Here is a 19,258-nt window from a genome sequence, read left to right on the forward strand (position 1 = left end):
GAGATTTCAATAATCTCATCTGACAGAATCAATTATGCTTCTCATTAACCAACAAAAACATGTCTTCTTAATTCTACCTCTCAGTCTCCGCCTTTGTCTTGGAGAACTCAAATGAAGTTGTGAGTTTTTAAGTAATCCATGATGATTTCTAAACTATCTTCTGTTGAAAGTGAATCTGTTTTGATATGAATTTCCGGATTAACAGGTGGCTCATATGGTGAAGAGATTCCAGTAAAGTCTTGAATGTTTAGCATAAGATCAAAACAAAACAAAGTATCAGTTGAAATTGTATGGCTCGGAAAAGAAAAGAAGCAAATGAAAGTGAAAGCAAAGAACCTTTGATTTCACCAGATCTAGCTTTTTTATAAAGTCCTTTTGTATCTCTATTTTCTAAAGCTTCCAGACTAGAATCTAAATAGATTTCTAAAAAATTTAACTCATTGATTTGATGTAACTCTCTAACTAATCTTCTATCATCTATAAAAGGTGAAATAAATGCAACAAGAACAATAATACCACTTTGATTGAACAATTTACTAACTTCTGAAATCCTTCTAATATTTTCTTTTCGATCTTGATTAGTAAAACCCAAATCTGAATTTAATCCTTTTCTGATATTATCTCCATCTAATACAAATGCCCTCTTATTTGATTTCAATAAAATTTCTTCTAGTTTTGTTGATAAGGTTGATTTACCTGATCCTGTGAGAAGTATTTGATCAATTCAGGTTTCCATTCATTATAATTTTTCCAGTGAAGGGTGAATTTACCACTGAGACCGGTAAACCAGATAGTTAAGCCGGTTTGACCAAGGAGTTCTTCTCGTTCAGATTTTGTTACTGAGGATGGATGAAAGGTCAGGTTGTTCATTTTTTTAATATTCCTTAAATCAAGAAATGAGTTCCGTAGGTGTGGAAGAAAAGTTTAGGAGTCAAATTGTGGTGGAGAGCATTGATTGATTTGAATATTGTGACAAAATATGTTTGGCTAGAATGATAAACGTCGATGATGTCATCGTAAGCTGTGATGAGGTGATTGTGATTACAAATGAGTTGATTGAAAATCGTCAAAACCGATTTCAGAAGAGCAAGCATACAACCCAATTGACTCATGACCTTCAAAACACTTCGATCTGTTTTACTCTCAACCTTTGTCACTGGAATTATCAAGATGCTGAGCTGCCATTCACGGTCAAACCAACGTGTTTGCTACATACTGCTCCTGTTCAGCGATATATCTTTAAATGGTGTGAAATGCCTCGGATAGAACTTAGCATTGGTTGTCTTTTGAAGGTTCGTAGACATTTGAAGATTCATCATATAGTGATGGAATAGAACTGATGCCAATTCTTTCAAAATGCGATGATAAAAACTGGACTGGTACGGTTTCTCATATCCGAATCAAATCATCACTGTCATCGAATGTTTTGAATTGACTTGTTCTTCATCTCTAGACTCTATCCGTCGTCAAATGAGCTTTACTTTGGCTAAACTGGATTGGTTCGTGTGATTTGTGAGTCGAAGCAAGAATCGATGTCATCACGGTCAAGTTGTGTTACTCTTACAAAGGTTTGAGCTTTCATTGTGGAATTCCATGAAAACCTCTGTAAAAGAAGTTCCCTCGATTTGACCTCGATTAAATCACTGAAGTTATAGCAAAAAAACAAAACAAATCATAAGCAAGATCACCAACTTATACCACTATCATTAAACTGCGGTTCGGCTTGACGGATTTGGATTTATTAAATAAACTCATTCATAAACATTAACGCATTCACTTTGTGACTCATCATTGACAACGAAGCTTGAATGCCCAAAAAAATCATCATATCCTAGAATTCACTTGATATCATTATCCCATTCATATATAAACCTGTCAATTGATCATCAACACCTTTGTTCAATCCTAACTTTTCCTTTCAAATTCTATCCGAATATCTCTTTTTCATTTTACCTTTGTTCTCAGCAACAAAGAACTTTTTGAAGTTGATCACATCTCACTATCATTTCTTTTTATTCATTTCGTTACTTCTTTCATTTTGAGACAGAAACATCAATTCACAAAAATAATGTTCACGTTTTTCAATCTATTGCAAGTCCTCGGACTGCTTACTTATGTCAATGCTCATTTATCGCTTATTACCATTCATGGTTCAAACAATAAAGTTGGACATGCATTCGGAGTAGTAAGTTTAATGCAATCAGTTACACTTAATTTCTTTTATAACACATTCTTACTAACTGGTTGTTTCTTTCAGCACACAGATGGAAAATATCCAAGAAGACCGGGTGGTTCAGGTGATGTGAGACTCACTTCCCTTTTAATCACACAACACCCCTTTCATTTTGTTCGACTTCTTCATGGTTTACAGTCGCTGATGAAAATATGATTAATTCTTTCAGGCTGGAGGTGATTCTGGTGTTTTTCAAACTGGTACCGATCATCCCAACCCAGCATGTGGTTCTACACCAGAATTGGGTCAGGTTGATGTCACTTCATGGTTAAGTCAAGGTAAGTAAAATTTTCCGGAAATCATCGCCTTGAAATCACGCTGACACGAATTTTTATAGCTGAGGGCTCCGGTCTACCAGCGGCTTATTCTAATGGATCACTTGTGGTCACAGCCTTTCAAGTCAATCGTGATGGTGGTGGACCAATGTCCTGTGAATACAACGAAGTAATTTTTCTTTACATTTCCTATTCACAATTAAAAAACAAATTGACTTGGTGCTATTCGAAATTACTCATTTTCAAAGGATGCTACCACCAAGTCATTCAAACCAATGACCATGACTCTCAACCAAGCTGGAAATTCTGGAATATTACCTCATGTTCGTGTTAACTCGACTGTGGTGATGACCTTTCCCAGGTGAATAAACTTCGAATCAATTGTATCTTCTTGTATACCAAGCTCATCCGTATCTTTCTTACTATCCCAACAGCGGAGCAAAATGCACAGGCGGTTGGACACAGACTGCTTGTATCGTTAGATGTCGTACAGGTCAGTATTAAAAACTCTCTCCTAAATCATTACACCATAGATCACAGAGGTAAGCTCAATTATTTGATTTCCAGGTGTGAATAAGCGATTTGGAGGTTGTTTCGCCGCCAAGCTTGCTTCTAGCAATTCTCTTTCACTCGCTTCTGGATCAGGCAAGGGCAGTACTGGTAAGCTCTTCCTTTAACTACAACCTCATCTGGATCTAACTCTATCATCATATTTTCTTTGCCTTTCTTCAGGTCTCACAAGTCAACAAATCAATCAAATCGCTGCAGCAGTTATTGCTCAAATGAAATCGAGTGGTTATGTGATTTCCAAATCTGCTAAATCTCGGACTCGTCATCGCAATCGATCTATTGATGAAGATGCAGAATAGATTCATCAGCACGATAAGTAGCGCACTCTAACTTATTCAACTGAAAACATTGCAACCATACTGTACTACTCCTATTTAAATTATTTATGATCTTCAACGTCACATTTAGTCAAAAATAGCTAGATCCTTGTTATCTTCATGTTTCGAAGACCCTCATGGTGGTCTCTTTGCCATCTAGTGCATCTTATCATCATCTATTTTCTCTTCTTATATATATATCTACTCACTCAATTTCGATTTGATTTTCCTACATCTTTCACTATTCTAAAGATCCAACTGTTAACTCTCCTTCATTTCATTCTTCTACAGATGTAGTTCTTCGTTTTTTTGAATTGTCAATTGTCGATTGTTTTCCTTTACTTGACTTTTCTCTACATTAACAGTAGATCATGGACTTCCCAACGAAATCCAAATCATGTTCAAACACTTTTCTCATATTCTTTTTGCCCTCCTGGCAAAGTGTGATGGTACGCTTCTGCTGTGGGACAACGCATTGAGTGGGAAGATGATCGAATCTTTGTACATATAACTGCTGCGGCTTCATCCTCACGCGAGGCCTTGCGAGAAGTGGGGACCGCAGTTGGGTTCGTGTCTTCATGGTCAATCGCTGTAACGTAAAGTTTTTATGTCAAGGCGTCTTTCTCCGGCTCGGTGTTTCCAGTGCAAGGGAAGCCTTGATGAAAGTATCTATGTACGGTACGAATGGCGCCGTTTTACCGCAACGACAGCAGCAAGAACCGGATTGAAGGATTAACTGAAAATTGGAGTCCTCCAAATTTATATCACCTTGTCATGTTGCGAAAATCTATTCAGAAAGAGAACAAATGGCGCTCTACAAATCACTGTGGCCAACGGTGGCTCGGCTAAGCTAACTTAGCGCTTAGCTTAGCGCTAGCTTAGCGTTATTTGGCCGCTAAGTTAGCGCAAATTTCTTAGCGGACCTCAGCTAAAGTAAGACATTTTCAAATATTCCTTAGCGGGACACAGCTAAGCTATTTAGCTTAGCGCACCGCTGTACCGCTAAGCTATGAGCTAAAGCGAGGTCCAGGGCGCTAATTAGCGCCCTTAGCGACTTTCCTACGGACCAGTAGGATATCTATACATATCCGGACATGTTTGATACCGAGCCTCGGACTTGTCCAGTGTCCGGTCTCGTAATCATATCTTGAGATTATTTTATTTTATTTTCCTTATTCACCACCAAACATGGATGACTCCGATCATCACGCAGATGTCTCGAATCCCACCACTCGTCGATCCAGCCGCAACGTCACCCCTATTGCACCAGCGGCTACTCCTCCCTTATGTTATAAGACAGACATGTGGACAGTCTCACGAGCCTGACTGAGTCACCCTTTCCTAGCCATCCACATCCACGCGCGTCCACCGCCAGTATTCCCTACATAACTCGTAAACTTCACATACACACACACACTTACACATGTTAAGTCCTTAACTTTACTATGTACACAATGTAATGTGTCATATCCAGGTGGTCATATCCCCGTACTCAAAGTCAATCACGTTCAAACTCACCCCGCTCAGATCACAACCATTCGATAACATCCAACAAACAAACACCACAGATATCACCGCAGATATATCAACCGCACCAACCGATATCCTTGTCAAGCAAGACACAAAGTTTACTCTACAAGCCCTTTCTCCATTGATCCGATAAATCACGTGGTATGTCTATCTCATATTTTCTTTGCCTTCTTGACTCTTTTCGATATAATCATTACTGATACTTTTTCCTCCCTCTTGTGCATCACATCTTCACTTCTACCATCCGTCTTCATCCTCTTTCTTTGTCTTCGCTATCAACTATAATCATTTCCGTTCTCATCATGTTCAAGATGATCTCGATTGCCGCCCTTGAGCGGGCCGCCTCACTGTTTCCTACTCTTACCCAAACCCAAACCGATCCCATCACGACTCAACTCACTCAACCCACTGTCAACACCAATGCTATCGAATTGTCCAACCAAACTGATCGCTCTCTAATGAATGACTTCATGAGTAACAACCTAGCATCCTCGAGAACTGCAAACATGACTTCACAAGTCACATCCGATCCACCCATATCTAAAGATCACATGTTGACTATGTCCTCGAACAAACTTCGATGTCTTGCTGAGAAGAACGCTAGTCGTGGTATCAACAAGGACCAAATGGAAAAATTGATTGAATTTCATGAAACTCAACAACACGCACTTGCCATGATGGCAATCGAGATTGGAGTATCTGTCTCTGCCATCGAAGCGACGTGGTAAGTTCATTTCATCCCTGCAGAATGTATACTAGTATCTCATCAATAAGTGTACTTTGCTTGTAGGGGCAGACGTATAGCAGTTCGAATGGCAACGGCATGGAACCGATATTTACAGACACCAAACGCCAAGGCGTTGTTTAAAATACGTATGTACCTGATCATCTCACTCCACCGTTTGTCACATTATTTATCGTGACCATCCCCTTCTCATAGATGGAGGTCTTTCCAACGGTATCACCATGGGCGAGCTTTCCGTTTTGTGGAAAAGTATGTCACCCCAGGAGAGGGCTGCGTTCAAAGCCCCGATACCCGATGTCGAGCTCGACTTTGGTGAGAAGATTATCAGCAACAAGCGAGCTCAACAAATCGTACAACCCCGCACCATCGTCAAGAGCAATCCCACCTCCTTACAGAAAGCGGAAAAACAGGTTCAATCGTTCATGACTGACATCCTCGCTCAGGTAATGTGTCTCAGACCAGCATGCTGTTGTACCTATAGCTGACGGTTTATGATGAAATCATCTACAGGCCACCCCCATTGCCGCGTCGTGCAACTGCGAGTTTGTCTTCTTCGCCGTCTCGAATCATTTGGCTACGCACAGCTTTCAGCATCGGGTTGTTACACCTGGTGCTCATCGTGGTGTTGAACTCATAACTGAAACGGCTGGCCTTGACGAATTTGCTGCTCAAATTCAAGGATATGTCACTGGCAATACCACTGAGGCAATCGAAGCAAAGAGACAATGTGGTAAGTTCAGAAATGTCATTCTAATTTTAATGTATCTTCCTAACAACATCTGTAACAGGTAACAACTCTAAAGCTGTTAGGAAACAGGTGGCTGCCGGCCTCGGACGCCTCGTGTGTAAGTGCAGTCTTGATCCAAAACGGTGTTTGGGTTCTGAAGTAATGGAAGGATCCTCAATTTTTTAGTCGAACACACAAACACAGCATTGAGTAAGTGGCCGTGGAAAAACACCGATGCCGTCCTTGCCACATTTGGTCTCCGTCTTACTTTAAGATCAGACAGCAAGCTCGATATTAACTGTCTCAAGAGACCATGTGCTGAACTCAGTGGACCGGACAGCTGTTTGATTGACTACGAACTTGACCACGGTGGCATTACCTTGCTTCCTATTTCCAGTTCCCAAGAAGTGACTGTTGAAAGTCAAATATGAGAAAGAGATGATTAAGAGAAAGGGATGATATACTCACTCTACCATTAGATGTATATCAAAGGTTATTGTTTTCTTTTATATGTCTTCGGCTCTTTTAAATTGTCTTCAGGCAGATGCGATACAAATCATTCTTGGTCTCTTTCAATCTGAGTTATTTGATTTTGTGATTTTTACCACTCGCTTGTATATACATGAATACATCAATATAAGTGTCGAGTCTTGTAGTTGAACCAGAATATATACGTTAAGATAGGTTACTTACACATGTGTGCAACTTCCAATTGAATATGAATTAAGTATCGGTTTTGGAAAAGAAATAGTTCATGCAGAATGCAAATGAGGTTTTAATCAATGAGTTTTTTATTTCTCGATAATTTAATCCTCGAGTTATGATGATCATCATTCATTGATATTCAAAACAGAAAACCTTGAGTCCAATGTGCTTTTTAAAATCAATAGACGTGAATGGAAAGGGTTGTAATCCAATTTAATCAACATGATCGATTTCTTGAATCAACCGTGGTTGAATCTCACAAAGTTGCATTCAGATGTTATGTAGGAAAAACATTTGAATGTAACCAACAAGCAAAATAACAGATAACAGACGGAAGTTTTTACAAATCCTATTACATAGGTTTCGTGCTATCGCTGCAAACATGATATCTTGATTTCATCTGATAAATAATAACTTGTTGTAATCCAAAAAAATTCTACATAAACATATTTCATTGAACATGTTGAATTACAAGAGATTTGACAGTCTAGATACGTACAATCTCAAGGTTGACTCTTGAGTCTCTACGTCGACTACATGTCAGTCTTGACGTTGAGTACCTGGGGGGGGACGACCGGACAGCTTAGATGGGCATTCGGGCACATAATGGCCAACCTCTCCACAATAGTAACATCCAAATGGATCGCGATTGGAGCAGGTTGGTGACCAATGACCACGCATCCCACATATCCAACAAGGGTAGTTGTTGTATAGGTAATGAGACTTGGACACGGAGGGTGGAGTCGTATGGAAAGTAGATGCAGTTGTCCCAGGACGCGGTGGAGTTGAGGTGGACATGGTGGGTTGATCTAGTCGGAGAGAGCCAATCTCAGGTAAAATGAGTTTATGCTTTGCTTGGAGTCGGATATTGTCTTCCACTTCTTTCGCACAAATAGCTTTGTTCGGTTGGGCACGTAGGCGGGCGTCCAAAGTGATACCAACATCAGGAGATGATGATTGAACACCTAGTTGATAGGCAATTCCCAGGAAACTGTCCTTCGTCCAAGGGAATCGTGCTTCATCCAGCTCGTCAATCTTCTTTTTGATCTCATGTAGGTACTTGTCAATATCTCCTTTCTCGAAATGCTTGATTTGAAAGAGTTCAGTCCATAACTTCAGATGTCGGCTTGGAAAGAAAAATAAAGATCTGATGGTTGCCATAGCGGATTGAGCTGAGTTACACTGGGCAATTTCTCTGGCGAGTTTTGTTTTGGCGGAGTGCTCAATCATGGCACGAATAATGAGGTCACCTCGTGGGTCGGATCGAACCTGATCATCTTCATCAAAGTAGCCTACATTTCCCGTGGTGGTCTCGATTAGGCGGACAATGCGAAACTCCCAGTCGGGGTAGTTTGAGCCATCTTCCTTGAGACGATCACATGCTTCTCGCACCATTTTCGGCATTGAAGTTAAGAAAGCCGTTGACTTCCAATCGACAATCATCTGTGACATCTTTGAGTAGAATGATGTTGGGTGTATGTTAGCAGAGGTGATCGATCTATAGGGGGAGACGGAGGAGAAAAATTAGGACTTACGAAAGGAGATGGCCGTGTAATTTGATAAAACGGAAATCGATAGAAATAGAGGATGTAGTAAGTTGGGTATGTCCAGATGGGAAAGATGTCGAGGTGGTTTCGTTTGTTGGCGAGCTGAAGGATGTTGGAAGAGCTCAGCAAGATAATCCACGAAATAAGAGGTTCACATGTGTGAATATCATGTGATATGTAGGGGGTATATTTTGAGGACTTGTACAAAAACTCGAAACCAAAGTTGACAAAAAGACCAGATATTGAAAACAAATTGGTGAAGCATCAAAGGTGCTACCAATCCTTTTTTTGTACAATCAAATAAAGACTGAGTGTATTCTGTGTGATTCTTTTTCTTATCAGCATAGCCAAAGCATCCTGACCCCACTAAAAAGGAACAAAGTCCGTGAGATTGAAGTCATTGAGTTGAGGTGTGAAAAGATAAAAAGATATGAATGAACTTATAATGAGTGGTAATATGAAGATTCTCAACACAGAAACTCAGAATTAAATTTGATTTAGAATGTGTTCACTGAATGTAGTTATTACCACATGGCATTATGATAGTGTGTAGACCAATTTAGAGCTGAGCGGGAGGGGAAATGTGATTTTTGAGGCCAAGATTGGCAATTTTGAAAAGGAAGGAGTGGGCTGATAGAAAAAGTGTCTTAATAGACTGACCTTTAAATTTAATTTTGTATTTTGAGGCGGAGATTTGGCCATAATTCCAACATCTTCAAGGTTTTTGGGGAAGTTTTAGAGCTGAGCGGGAGGAGAGATGTGATTTTTGAGGCCAAGATTGGCAATTTTGAAAAGGAAGGAGTGGGCTGATAGAAAAAGTGTCTTAATAGACTGACCTTGAAATTTAATTTTGTATTTTAAGGCGGAGATTTGGCCATAATTCCAACATCTTCAAGGTGTTTGGGGAAGTTTTAGAGCTGAGCGGGAGGAGAGATGTGATTTTTGAGGCCAAGATTGGCAATTTTGAAAAGGAAGGAGTGGGTTTATAAAAAAAGTGTCTTAATAGACTAACCTTGAAATTTAATTTTGTATGTTAAGGCGGAGATTTGGCCATATTTCCAACATCTTCAAGGTGTTTGGGGTGATTTTAAGGGAAAATATGGTCTGATAACTTGAAATTTCAAGTGTGCACAAACCTTTGCACACGCTGCATCATGTATTTCAGGCATCATCCTGCACATAAAATCACCCCAAAGACACTGAAGATGTTGGAATTATGGCCAAATCTCCGCCTTAAAATACAAAATTAAATTTCAAGGTTAGTCTAATAAGACACTTTTTCTATCAGCCCACTCCTTCCTTTTCAAAATTGCCAATCTTGGCCTCAAAAATCACATATCTCTTCCCGCTCAGCTCTAAAACTTCCCCAAACACCTTGAAGATGTTGGAAATATGGCCAAATCTCCGCCTCAAAATACAAAATTAAATTTCAAGGTCAGTCTATTAAGACACTTTTTCTATCAGCCCACTCCTTCCTTTTCAAAATTGCCAATCTTGACCTCAAAAATCCCATTTCCCCTCCCGCTCAGCTCTCAAACTTCCCCAAACACCTTGAAGATGTTGGAAATATGGCCAAATCTCCGCCTCAAAATACAAAATTAAATTTCAAGGTTAGTCTATTAAGACACTTTTTCTATCAGCCCACTCCTTCCTTTTCAAAATTGCCAATCTTGGCCTCAAAAATCACATCTCTCCTCCCGCTCAGCTCTAAATTAGTCTACACACTATCATAATGCCATGTGGTAATAACTACATTCACACAGGATACACTCAGTTTATATTTGATTGTAAAAAAAAAGAATTGGTAGCACCTTTGATGCTTCACCAATTTGTTTTCAATATCTGGTCTTTTTGTCAACTTTGGTTTCGAGTTTTTGTACAAGTCCTCAGAGTTGATTCTTCACCAAGTTCTCAATATTTTTTCATCTTTATTTCTTTCCTGATATTGGCACATCTGTTTGGAAACTCTTGGCTGCCCATTTCTTTGCAACTCCATAGTAAAAGTACAATAAATAACAGGCCAACAAGAGGATATCAGAGCAAAAACTGTACAAGAGGAATCTTTTGTTCCTTCCAAATCTCATTGGTTGAAAACTTATTGAAATTGTGGAAACAATTTGATTACAACCTGGTCAATAACTATGTATTCAAAAACTATGTATTCAAACATCATCTTCACCCAGTGCAATTTCATTCAGCGCAATGTCAATTTCTTCTAAGTGCAAATCTCTTTCAAAAAAATCCTCAATGTCAAGTTCCCAATCATCCTCGTCATTTTCATTTGGCTTATCTGCCAAACCTCCGGCCACATTAGGAACGCCTGGAACGTCTGAAGTGATATTACAAAATGCTATTATTCCATCGATCACTCCCTCAAAGTCACCTGGGATCATGGAGCTATGGTCGTTAGTTTGAAGATATGTTACTTGGGCCATCTGGTAATGCCACGCACGAGCAAGGGCGTCATCACCTGCCTGGAAACCCATTTGAAAGACCTCGAGAACAGGTGTGTTCCATGAATGATACAGTTGACATAGACGGTGAAATTGCTTGCTGACCAGTACTGTTACCGTGATTCTTCGCTTGTTCGGTGCTAGTTTGGTCAAGGCAGGGCTTTCCATAAAAGATTTGAGTCGGGCATCGGTGGCGAGGTCTTGTCCGGCATTGATGTGGTTTCCTAAGCGCAATAGAAGATCTTGAAGTTGTTGAAATTGTTGAGTTGTCCAACGCATGAGGCGGCGAGTCTCCCATCGCAACCTTCGTTTTTCTTCATTACATCGGCGCAAGCGAGCCAATGCCCGCATGCCAGCTTGAGTAGGGGTATCGAATGCCCAAGGCTCATCTTCGTAATTGAACAGACCATCGTTCCAGAACTGATCCTCGGGGTTTGAGGCCAACAGTTCCTTATAATCCATGGCCTTGGGGGCAACCCGATCAGGAAACGCGGCCTTGAAAGCGGCGAGATGTCGATTGTATATGTCAAGGGCTGGTCTCAACTTGGCAGCGCGAGCCCTAATTGCAGCTAGAACCTTTTGTTCGCCGTGCGTACCTGAACGATTTGAGTCAGTACATGACAGACCAAACCAACCCTACAGTGGAAATTGTTTACCTAATTTGGTAGCCATTCCGACCTGTTGTACGACCTCCAAGGGACGTTTCTCTTCCTTGATAGAGAGGTAGAGACGTCGAACTGCGGTTTTTGCATACCAAACTTTCAAGAACAGGTTCATGTGTTGTTCTGATGATAAACTTAAATTAGTATATCAGCAAATCGAAAACCACGATATTAAAAACTCACGTTGTAAGCCATCAGTGATTCTGTTTGTACCAATCTTCTTCTTCTGATTCTCGATTTGTTTTTGAAGGTCTCCAAGCAATCGCGCACGAGCAATGGCTTGCTCAGGTGTTCTCACCACGGTTTTCCTGGCATAGTAAAAAAAAGGTTAGATTAGTGACATATTATAATATAATGTGATAGAGATGCGACTCACCAAGCTAAGTCCATTTCCTCTTCGTCACATAGAAGCTTACCAAGTTCTAGTTTTTGCGCTTCTTGCTGAGCCTTAGGGTCAAGCACTGCTTTCCTTTCGGCAGCCCACTGTTCTAGAAAATATTCCTCGGTATACTTTTGTCCGGGTTTGTGAGGGTTAGGAATCGTATAGAGATTTGTCAAAAGCGTTTGACTTTTCTGCGCAGATGAAATTGCCTGTTTCATCCGTGCTGAAAGCCATCTTCCTAAATTACACCATAAATCCACAAGTTAGCCACAAATCCATGCTACCTTACTATGAATCGATGACTTACCACTGTTATGTAGGATGACTTCGATGAAATGCATGATGCGATTGAAGATGGCTACCAGGCGATGGAGTCGTGTTGAAGTGCGCAAAACTCCAACCAACACCAACAAGAATGACCATAGGCGTTCGAGTCCTTCGCCATCAGATAAGCCCCATTCATTGTTGTATCGAGGATTGTATCGAATTTGGCATTTCCACTCGTGCACGTACGCATGGAAAACTGAGGTTGCAAACTGTAATCGCTCATGATCTTCTGGAAGGAGGTCTCGCTGGTCACACCAGTATTGAATCAATTGATCAGCTTCAATCACATCATGAAATAGTGGGTAGACTTACACATTGCATGTGCCTCTCCAGATGACATCCGATGTCATAAAGTACACCAAATCGCTTTCCAGGAAAGTCCTTGATTATAGACTTGATCAAAGTAACTGGGTAGTAGAGTCTGGATAAGGAGCAAAGGAAATTTCAGTACATTAGATACCTTCAACTTTGAAGCGGGACAAAACTCACTTTTCCCCAGTCTTGTATATGTTAACAAGTCGCAGTGGAACATCGTGTCGACAGGAGGCTGCAAAAAGACCGGTATCATCGCAGTGAGCCCAAGTGGATGTATTTCGAAAGTCGTTGGCTGCTTTATGAGAGTCTGAACACTGGAGACAAATGCAGGAAAATTAGTCCTGAATGTGAGATGACTTATAAGAACTCGTTACTCACTTGTGCTCCTTCAACTGGGATGTTGGCCGTCGATTGCATGATCACGTCGTTTTCTTGAACCTCCGATGGTTTGACAAAAATAGACGGATATTGATCATTGGTCGGGTCGTCTTTACTCGCCTGAGTATTGTGACGCTGCTGGAAATTCCCATCCATGCAAAAAATACTGTAGAATTCTTGATCGGTGCGGTCTTCATTTTCTGCTGGGCCAAAGCATCGCGGACACTGAGCCGCCCACATGTCTTCTTTCGTATGTAACATGCCTTGAGAAAAAAGAGATGACTGAAGTAAAATGATCTGGATGTAAACATCGAAGGCGTTGGAAAAGGGTACCCTGAGAGCACGGGTTTTTTCTTGGAGACCTCGAACAGACAACCGGTTGCGATTTCGAGCTGAGACAGAGATCAGGAGGCCTTCGATAAATGCACCCTTACTGAGACCTCCTGCTAGCCATAATGAATGATAATGTTCGATCAGTCGAATTGAGAAAGCAGTGCGAGGTGTCGATGGAGAGCTGGCGATATATCCTTGGTGAAGCAGTTGAATCGCGTCTGGCTGGCAGGAACAGAACCTCATGGATAGATTGCTGTGAAAGCCTGTACATATGAGTTAGCCTACGACCTCTAAGATCTTACATACACTGTTAAAATAACTTACCAATTAAATCAATTAAATCAACATCACACAGATCTTGAGATGTACAACTACATCCAGGTGGCCGAATTCCAAGATACGTGTTCAGAGTAGCAGATGTCCAATTTTTGGTCGTATGTTGACAATATAGGTATGTAGCTGCAAATTGATTTTCGAGTTGGCCCCATACTTTGAAGTAATCTTGACGTTTGTCAAAATACGTTCGATAGCGTCTTTGTCGGTTGGGTCTCTGGTGGTCTCCTTCAACCAGAGGCTCCTCTTGATGGTCATCGATCCATTCATGCTCATTGTTACCAACGATGTCAGCCCATTCGGGTGGTGGCGGTGGCGGCGGATCAGGAGCTCGTGGTGGGAGAAATTGATTGAGCTGCTGTTTGACGTCCTCAGCAGCTTTTCGGAACTGTTCTGGGGTTTCTCCGACTCGTTGACGGCGTTGGGGTCGTGAAACTGAAGAGGACGAAAGGAAACGGGCAAACCTTTTGGGTGGCATGATAAAGTGAGACGGACAAGTTCGATATGGAAGGTAAAAGAAGAAAGGAAAACTAGAGATAAGTACGTTCAGATTCAATCGAAAAGACTAAAGATAAAGAAAATATGAAGGAGGATGAGTATACGTTATTCAATCAAATATTCTAGAGATAAGTACGGAAAGAAAATGGGAAGGAGGATGAGTATACGTTATTCAATCGAAAATTTATCGAAAAGACGGATGATAAAGAAAATTTAAGTGAAGAGATGGAAATATAAGGGATGGATGAGGACAAGACTTACCAACCGTACAAGTCAAAGCCAAACAAACTCAATCGACATCATTGGGCTTCGGAGCACTTCGATGAATTTGGTGGGGCCAGCTTCAGAAATGCTTGTGAAGTTAAACTTGCCGAAACCTTGATATTGATTGCATGTGAGATCGATGGCGGTAAAGTGGTTGATGTTGAAGGTGTTGATCACCATATGGATGATCGGCTGGAGAGTGGGGACCGAGAGAGGTCCGGTATATGTACATTGGACCGGTATATACATTACTTGCTGTATGTACATAGTAAAGTCAGGGACTTAACATGTGTAAGTGTGTGTGTATGTGAAGTTTACGAGTTATGTAGGGAATACTGGCGGTGGACGCGCGTGGATGTGGATGGCTAGGAAAGGGTGACTCATTCAGGCTCGTGAGACTGTCCACATGTCTGTCTTATAACATAAGGGAGGAGTAGCCGCTGGTGCCTATTGGCTCTCAAGCCCAACCAACCACTCAGCCCAATCCAAATGAAGATGAAGACTCCAATCTTCCGAATCCCATCCGTCGAACAAGCCGTATCATCACACCCAGATCAAGACCACCGGGTATGATTCAACCCTCTTCCGATTCACGCAGATCTGTCGGAACTTCAAACATCATTACAAATAAGCGAAAGAAAACGATTATAAGTGATTCAGAGACCGAGACTCACGATACAAATCAGGATTCGACTGCTACTCAGAATAAGAAGAAACAAAAGAAAAAAAAGAATCGGAAGACACCTGCAGCTAATCGTCAAATTGGAACGGAGGTGAGAAACTCACAAACCTTTAACCTTACACTGAGTTTGTTCAATACACTTACCTGGTTCTATGTCAATGTAGAACGAAGACATGGATCGTGCCGCTCTCCAACAGAATTCTGACAGCGAAATCGAAAGAATCAAGGCATCAGCTCGAGCTAGTAAGATTAAGGACAAGGACGAAGATGGGTATGATGATGTGCTGCTTTATTTCTCTGAAGCGACTCATAAGAAGGACGAGGTGAGTTTTGTTCAGGTGTATTGTTTTTTCTTTCCAGCTAACAATCACTTCTATGTAATAGGACAAGTCGAAAAAACCTCTCAACCACACGTGTCTCTGGTGCGGAAAGACTGGTATCCGAGTCAGTACAAGCAACCCTCGAGCCAATCTCAAGGTTCATCGGGATGGTAATCCACAAACCGAATCAGGATCAGTTGCGTGTCCTCACCGAAATTGGGCAATCAAAGCTGGCGCAAGTCTCCCACCAACAGTTGCTGCATTGAAGAAACTCAAAAAGGATAAATCTCAAACTACACTGACTTCCTTTGGCATCGAACAATCAAAATCGCAGTACGAGGTTAATACAATGAATCGAATGCTTTGTCTGTGGCTGGTCCAGCAAGCTCTACCCTGGAAATGGATTGAGGATCCAGCCTTACGTGCTGCATTGGACTATGCACGACCAGGAGTACGTATTTATAAGCGGAAGTGGATGGCTAACGAAGCGAAACAATTATATGTTTCGCTTCGAGAATCAATCCACACTGAACTTCAGGTGAAGTGTTTCTTCTTTTATGATTCTTCTTTCCGATCAAGTGATCTGATTTAACTTTTTTTTTTGAAATGAACAGAATCTTGACAGTCAGTTCACGCTTGTTCAAGATGTGTGGACCACGAAGGGTAACGCACACGCCTTCAGTGGTGTTTCCGTTAGTTTCATCAATTCGAGTTGGCAATACAAAGTCAGGCATCTGAGTTTGAAGACGGTCGCTTGGCATCACCATGGCCAATGGTTGGCTGAACCGATAGTCACTATTCTGAAGAAAGATAATCTGTATCTTAAGATAAGTAGATTATTTTTTCAAATTCAATCAATTGTATTTTAAGTTTCAACTAACATCAAATCTTATTATTGTATTACATGCTCGCTCAAGTTACTGACTCAGGTATGAATAATAACACCATGTCCAGAGAGATGCACAAGCAACTTCAGGCTCTATCTGAACAAGTCGGCTCCGAAGTAACATCAACTACCGATATCAACAACTCACAATCACAAATGCTTTCCGATACTGAAACTATCAAATCAGTTAAACCAATGGCCAAATGGACAAACTCGTACACATGGGACCCAAAGCGTATGCACCATTTCTGTGCTTGTCACAAGCTCGGTCTTGTTGTCAAGCATGGACTTGCTGCCTTAGGAATCAATGCACGCGCTGGGCCTGCGAACAAGGAGGTAGTACTTGGACGATTCCCTGTAGTCGATATCATGCCCGTTATAGAAGAGGAAGAAGATGAAAATGATGATAGTGTGGCAATTGACCTTGATGATGAAGATGAAGAACCGGATCACCAACCTGATGAGCTTCCTGAGGAAGATCATCATAGCGACTCAGAAGAGGTCTCCGATGTTGATGATCCAGACGAAGATGACGAAACTCGACGCATTCGCAAGTCTCTTATGGACCCACCTGAAAGTCGGTCTTCATCATCCAACACGATGGCAACTCTGTACAAGAACTGTCTCACAGTGTGTCGCCGCTTGACCCGAAGTGCTTCTTGGAGGCGAGTTTTCGAACGTCGAATGAAGGCCAAAGGCCTCTCTGTACGGCCTTTATCTGCAGGTTATGGTATCCGGTGGAACGCTGACTATGACCGCCAATCACGAGCTTATGAGGCACGTGAGGTAAGTCTATGTATCTATCTAATCATCTTGTATACTTGTGATTTCTGCTAATGGTGTATTCATTTTCACTTTAGGTTATTGATCAGATTCTTAGCGAAGACCTGGCCAAATTCCACTCGACAAACCGTCGGCGAGGTACCGATGTGAAGAAAGCGGCATACTTTCAAGGTATAACTTTCAATGGTCGCGACTGGGAGGATCTCAATGCTCTCAATGAAGAACTATTAGTATGTATCAATTTAACTTCCATCAGCTGATTGATACTGACTTTGCCTGTATCAATACAGCCATTTCTTTTGTTGACTAAACGGTTCGAGGAGAACAGCCCGAGTGGATCAATTGTCCTACCAGAGTATTCAATCTTGTTGGAATCTCTCAAAAAACGACAGGCTGCTTTAGAACAAGATGACCCGTTGTATCCTATGTTTGCAGAGATGGTCATCTGGATGGAAAAGTACTGGAATGAAGCTCTCAAGTGTGAGAGTCTTGTATTTGCGACCATCTTGAACCCACTATTTCGCCACCGATTCTTCGAAAAAACCTTTGGCCCCCAAGATTCCAAGTCTGTTGAGAGTCTCACAGCATTTACAAGCACATTCAATGTCCACAAAACTGAGCACTCGGACCTCAACTCTCAGCGATCGTTGCACAACACGCAACCTACCTCATCAAGCTTGACCAGCGCAGTTTCATCTGTTTATCAACTCTTCACCCACGATGCTCAGGCTGAGCGCAAGGATGAGCTTAAGAGGTACTTGAAAGGCGATCATCCCCTATTACCAGTGCTCAAAGATGGCACAATCGATCCTGATTGCATATTGAAATGGTGGAAAGTTAGTATTGATTTTCCTTTGTATCTACATGCGCCTGAAACAACACATTGCTAATCAGCAATGCCATTGTTTGTAGGATCACGAACATATCTATCCGGTCCTTGCGTCAATGGCACGCGATTACCTTGCAATCCCCGCTTCATCTGCAGCGGTTGAGAGATCTTTTTCAGCCGCTGCTGATGTTTGCTCAGCGAATCGAGGTCGATTGGCCCCACAAACCATTGAGAGGAATGTGGGTAGCCTGTTGTGGCTCCGTGAAAAGGTTGAACTGGTGGGTGAATGGGTAATGGTAGCCAGTACGCTAGCTAAGCATGCTGCAAAGGTTATTCTAAAATGAACATTTCTTGTATTTTTGATTGTCTTGAATAAAAAATAAGATTTATTTGTTTTGTGCCTAAAAGTCGCGCTAAGCCGCTAATTAGCGGTTTAGCTGAAAAAACCGCGCTAAGCTATTGACAAAGCTTAGCAGCATCAAATTTTTACCGCTAAGCTATTGTCTTAGCTTTAGCGGTAATGCGCTAAGATTTAGCGTTAGCGCGCCATTCCTTAGCGGGGCATTGCTAAGCTAAGCCAAGTGTGGGAATAACCTTAGCTTAGCTTAGCGAGCCACCGTTGCTGTGGCCTTGATGATATAACTTGTCTTTTGTTCAACAATCATTATACGTCTGCAAATGATGTTTCTCGTGTCACCTTTTCTTTATCAGATCTCTTACTCAGAGTCACAACATGTCATGATGTATGCGTTGCGCCCACCTTGGTGACCCATTGTTACGTAGCCTGGACTCTGAATGAAGATTTGTCAACTACTTATCTCTGTTTGTTAGACTCCTTGTAAAATGATTAAATTCCTCTTTGAAATGTGAATCTAATTTGACTCTCCATGAATTTGCACAAGAATAAGCTTAGACTGGTAAAATCTTGTAGAAGTCATGATAAAATTGCCTATAACAACTTTGACATTTGATATTTAAGCCATTGATTCCTCTTGTTATGTGATGCACAATCTTATTATAAACTGTGAGGTTGCAAGAGGTTACAAGTCAGCTAATGAGGAACTTGGAAGAGAAAAGGAGCCCTTCAAAACCAGTTTGAATTAAATTAGCATGTGTTGTACATAGTGTATGAGTCACGTGTGAAGAAGAATCGCGTGGACGCGT

At 41.4% G+C, this 19,258-nt stretch overlaps 5 protein-coding genes across 5 annotated transcripts; 2 read left to right on the forward strand and 3 right to left on the reverse strand.

Annotated features, from left to right (window-relative positions):
- Positions 1 to 107: 107 nt before the first annotated feature.
- MELLADRAFT_84506 (uncharacterized protein) lies at positions 108 to 870 on the reverse strand (the record flags this gene model as incomplete). The annotated part of the gene is made up of 3 exons (XM_007418944.1): positions 108 to 238; positions 337 to 702; positions 771 to 870. 3 exons carry the CDS (start codon positions 868 to 870, stop codon positions 108 to 110), a joined length of 597 nt encoding a protein of 198 aa, XP_007419006.1.
- A 939-nt stretch (positions 871 to 1,809) lies between these two features.
- Positions 1,810 to 3,817, forward strand: MELLADRAFT_73701 (uncharacterized protein; the record flags this gene model as incomplete). The annotated part of the gene is made up of 8 exons (XM_007418938.1): positions 1,810 to 2,185; positions 2,258 to 2,302; positions 2,403 to 2,511; positions 2,571 to 2,677; positions 2,757 to 2,869; positions 2,943 to 3,001; positions 3,076 to 3,168; positions 3,241 to 3,817. The coding sequence occupies 8 exons, from the start codon at positions 2,069 to 2,071 to the stop codon at positions 3,375 to 3,377; spliced, it is 780 nt and encodes a 259-aa protein (XP_007419000.1).
- A 1,410-nt stretch (positions 3,818 to 5,227) lies between these two features.
- MELLADRAFT_69817 (Hypothetical protein) lies at positions 5,228 to 6,828 on the forward strand (the record flags this gene model as incomplete). The annotated part of the gene is made up of 7 exons (XM_007418939.1): positions 5,228 to 5,507; positions 5,643 to 5,649; positions 5,716 to 5,798; positions 5,866 to 6,113; positions 6,181 to 6,400; positions 6,459 to 6,515; positions 6,584 to 6,828. 7 exons carry the CDS (start codon positions 5,228 to 5,230, stop codon positions 6,826 to 6,828), a joined length of 1,140 nt encoding a protein of 379 aa, XP_007419001.1.
- Positions 6,829 to 7,642: 814 nt separating this feature from the next.
- On the reverse strand, positions 7,643 to 8,819 carry MELLADRAFT_84509 (uncharacterized protein; the record flags this gene model as incomplete). Its single annotated transcript, XM_007418943.1, has 3 exons — positions 7,643 to 8,554; positions 8,638 to 8,751; positions 8,805 to 8,819. 3 exons carry the CDS (start codon positions 8,817 to 8,819, stop codon positions 7,643 to 7,645), a joined length of 1,041 nt encoding a protein of 346 aa, XP_007419005.1.
- A 1,992-nt stretch (positions 8,820 to 10,811) lies between these two features.
- MELLADRAFT_114135 (uncharacterized protein) lies at positions 10,812 to 14,310 on the reverse strand (the record flags this gene model as incomplete). The annotated part of the gene is made up of 7 exons (XM_007418942.1): positions 10,812 to 11,698; positions 11,759 to 11,887; positions 11,948 to 12,072; positions 12,141 to 12,384; positions 13,163 to 13,226; positions 13,500 to 13,717; positions 13,824 to 14,310. 7 exons carry the CDS (start codon positions 14,308 to 14,310, stop codon positions 10,812 to 10,814), a joined length of 2,154 nt encoding a protein of 717 aa, XP_007419004.1.
- Between the last annotated feature and the right edge of the window lie 4,948 nt (positions 14,311 to 19,258).

The sequence above is a fragment of the Melampsora larici-populina genome (assembly GCF_000204055.1).
Source record: "Melampsora larici-populina 98AG31 unplaced genomic scaffold MELLAscaffold_114, whole genome shotgun sequence".
NCBI lineage: Eukaryota > Fungi > Basidiomycota > Pucciniomycetes > Pucciniales > Melampsoraceae > Melampsora > Melampsora laricis-populina.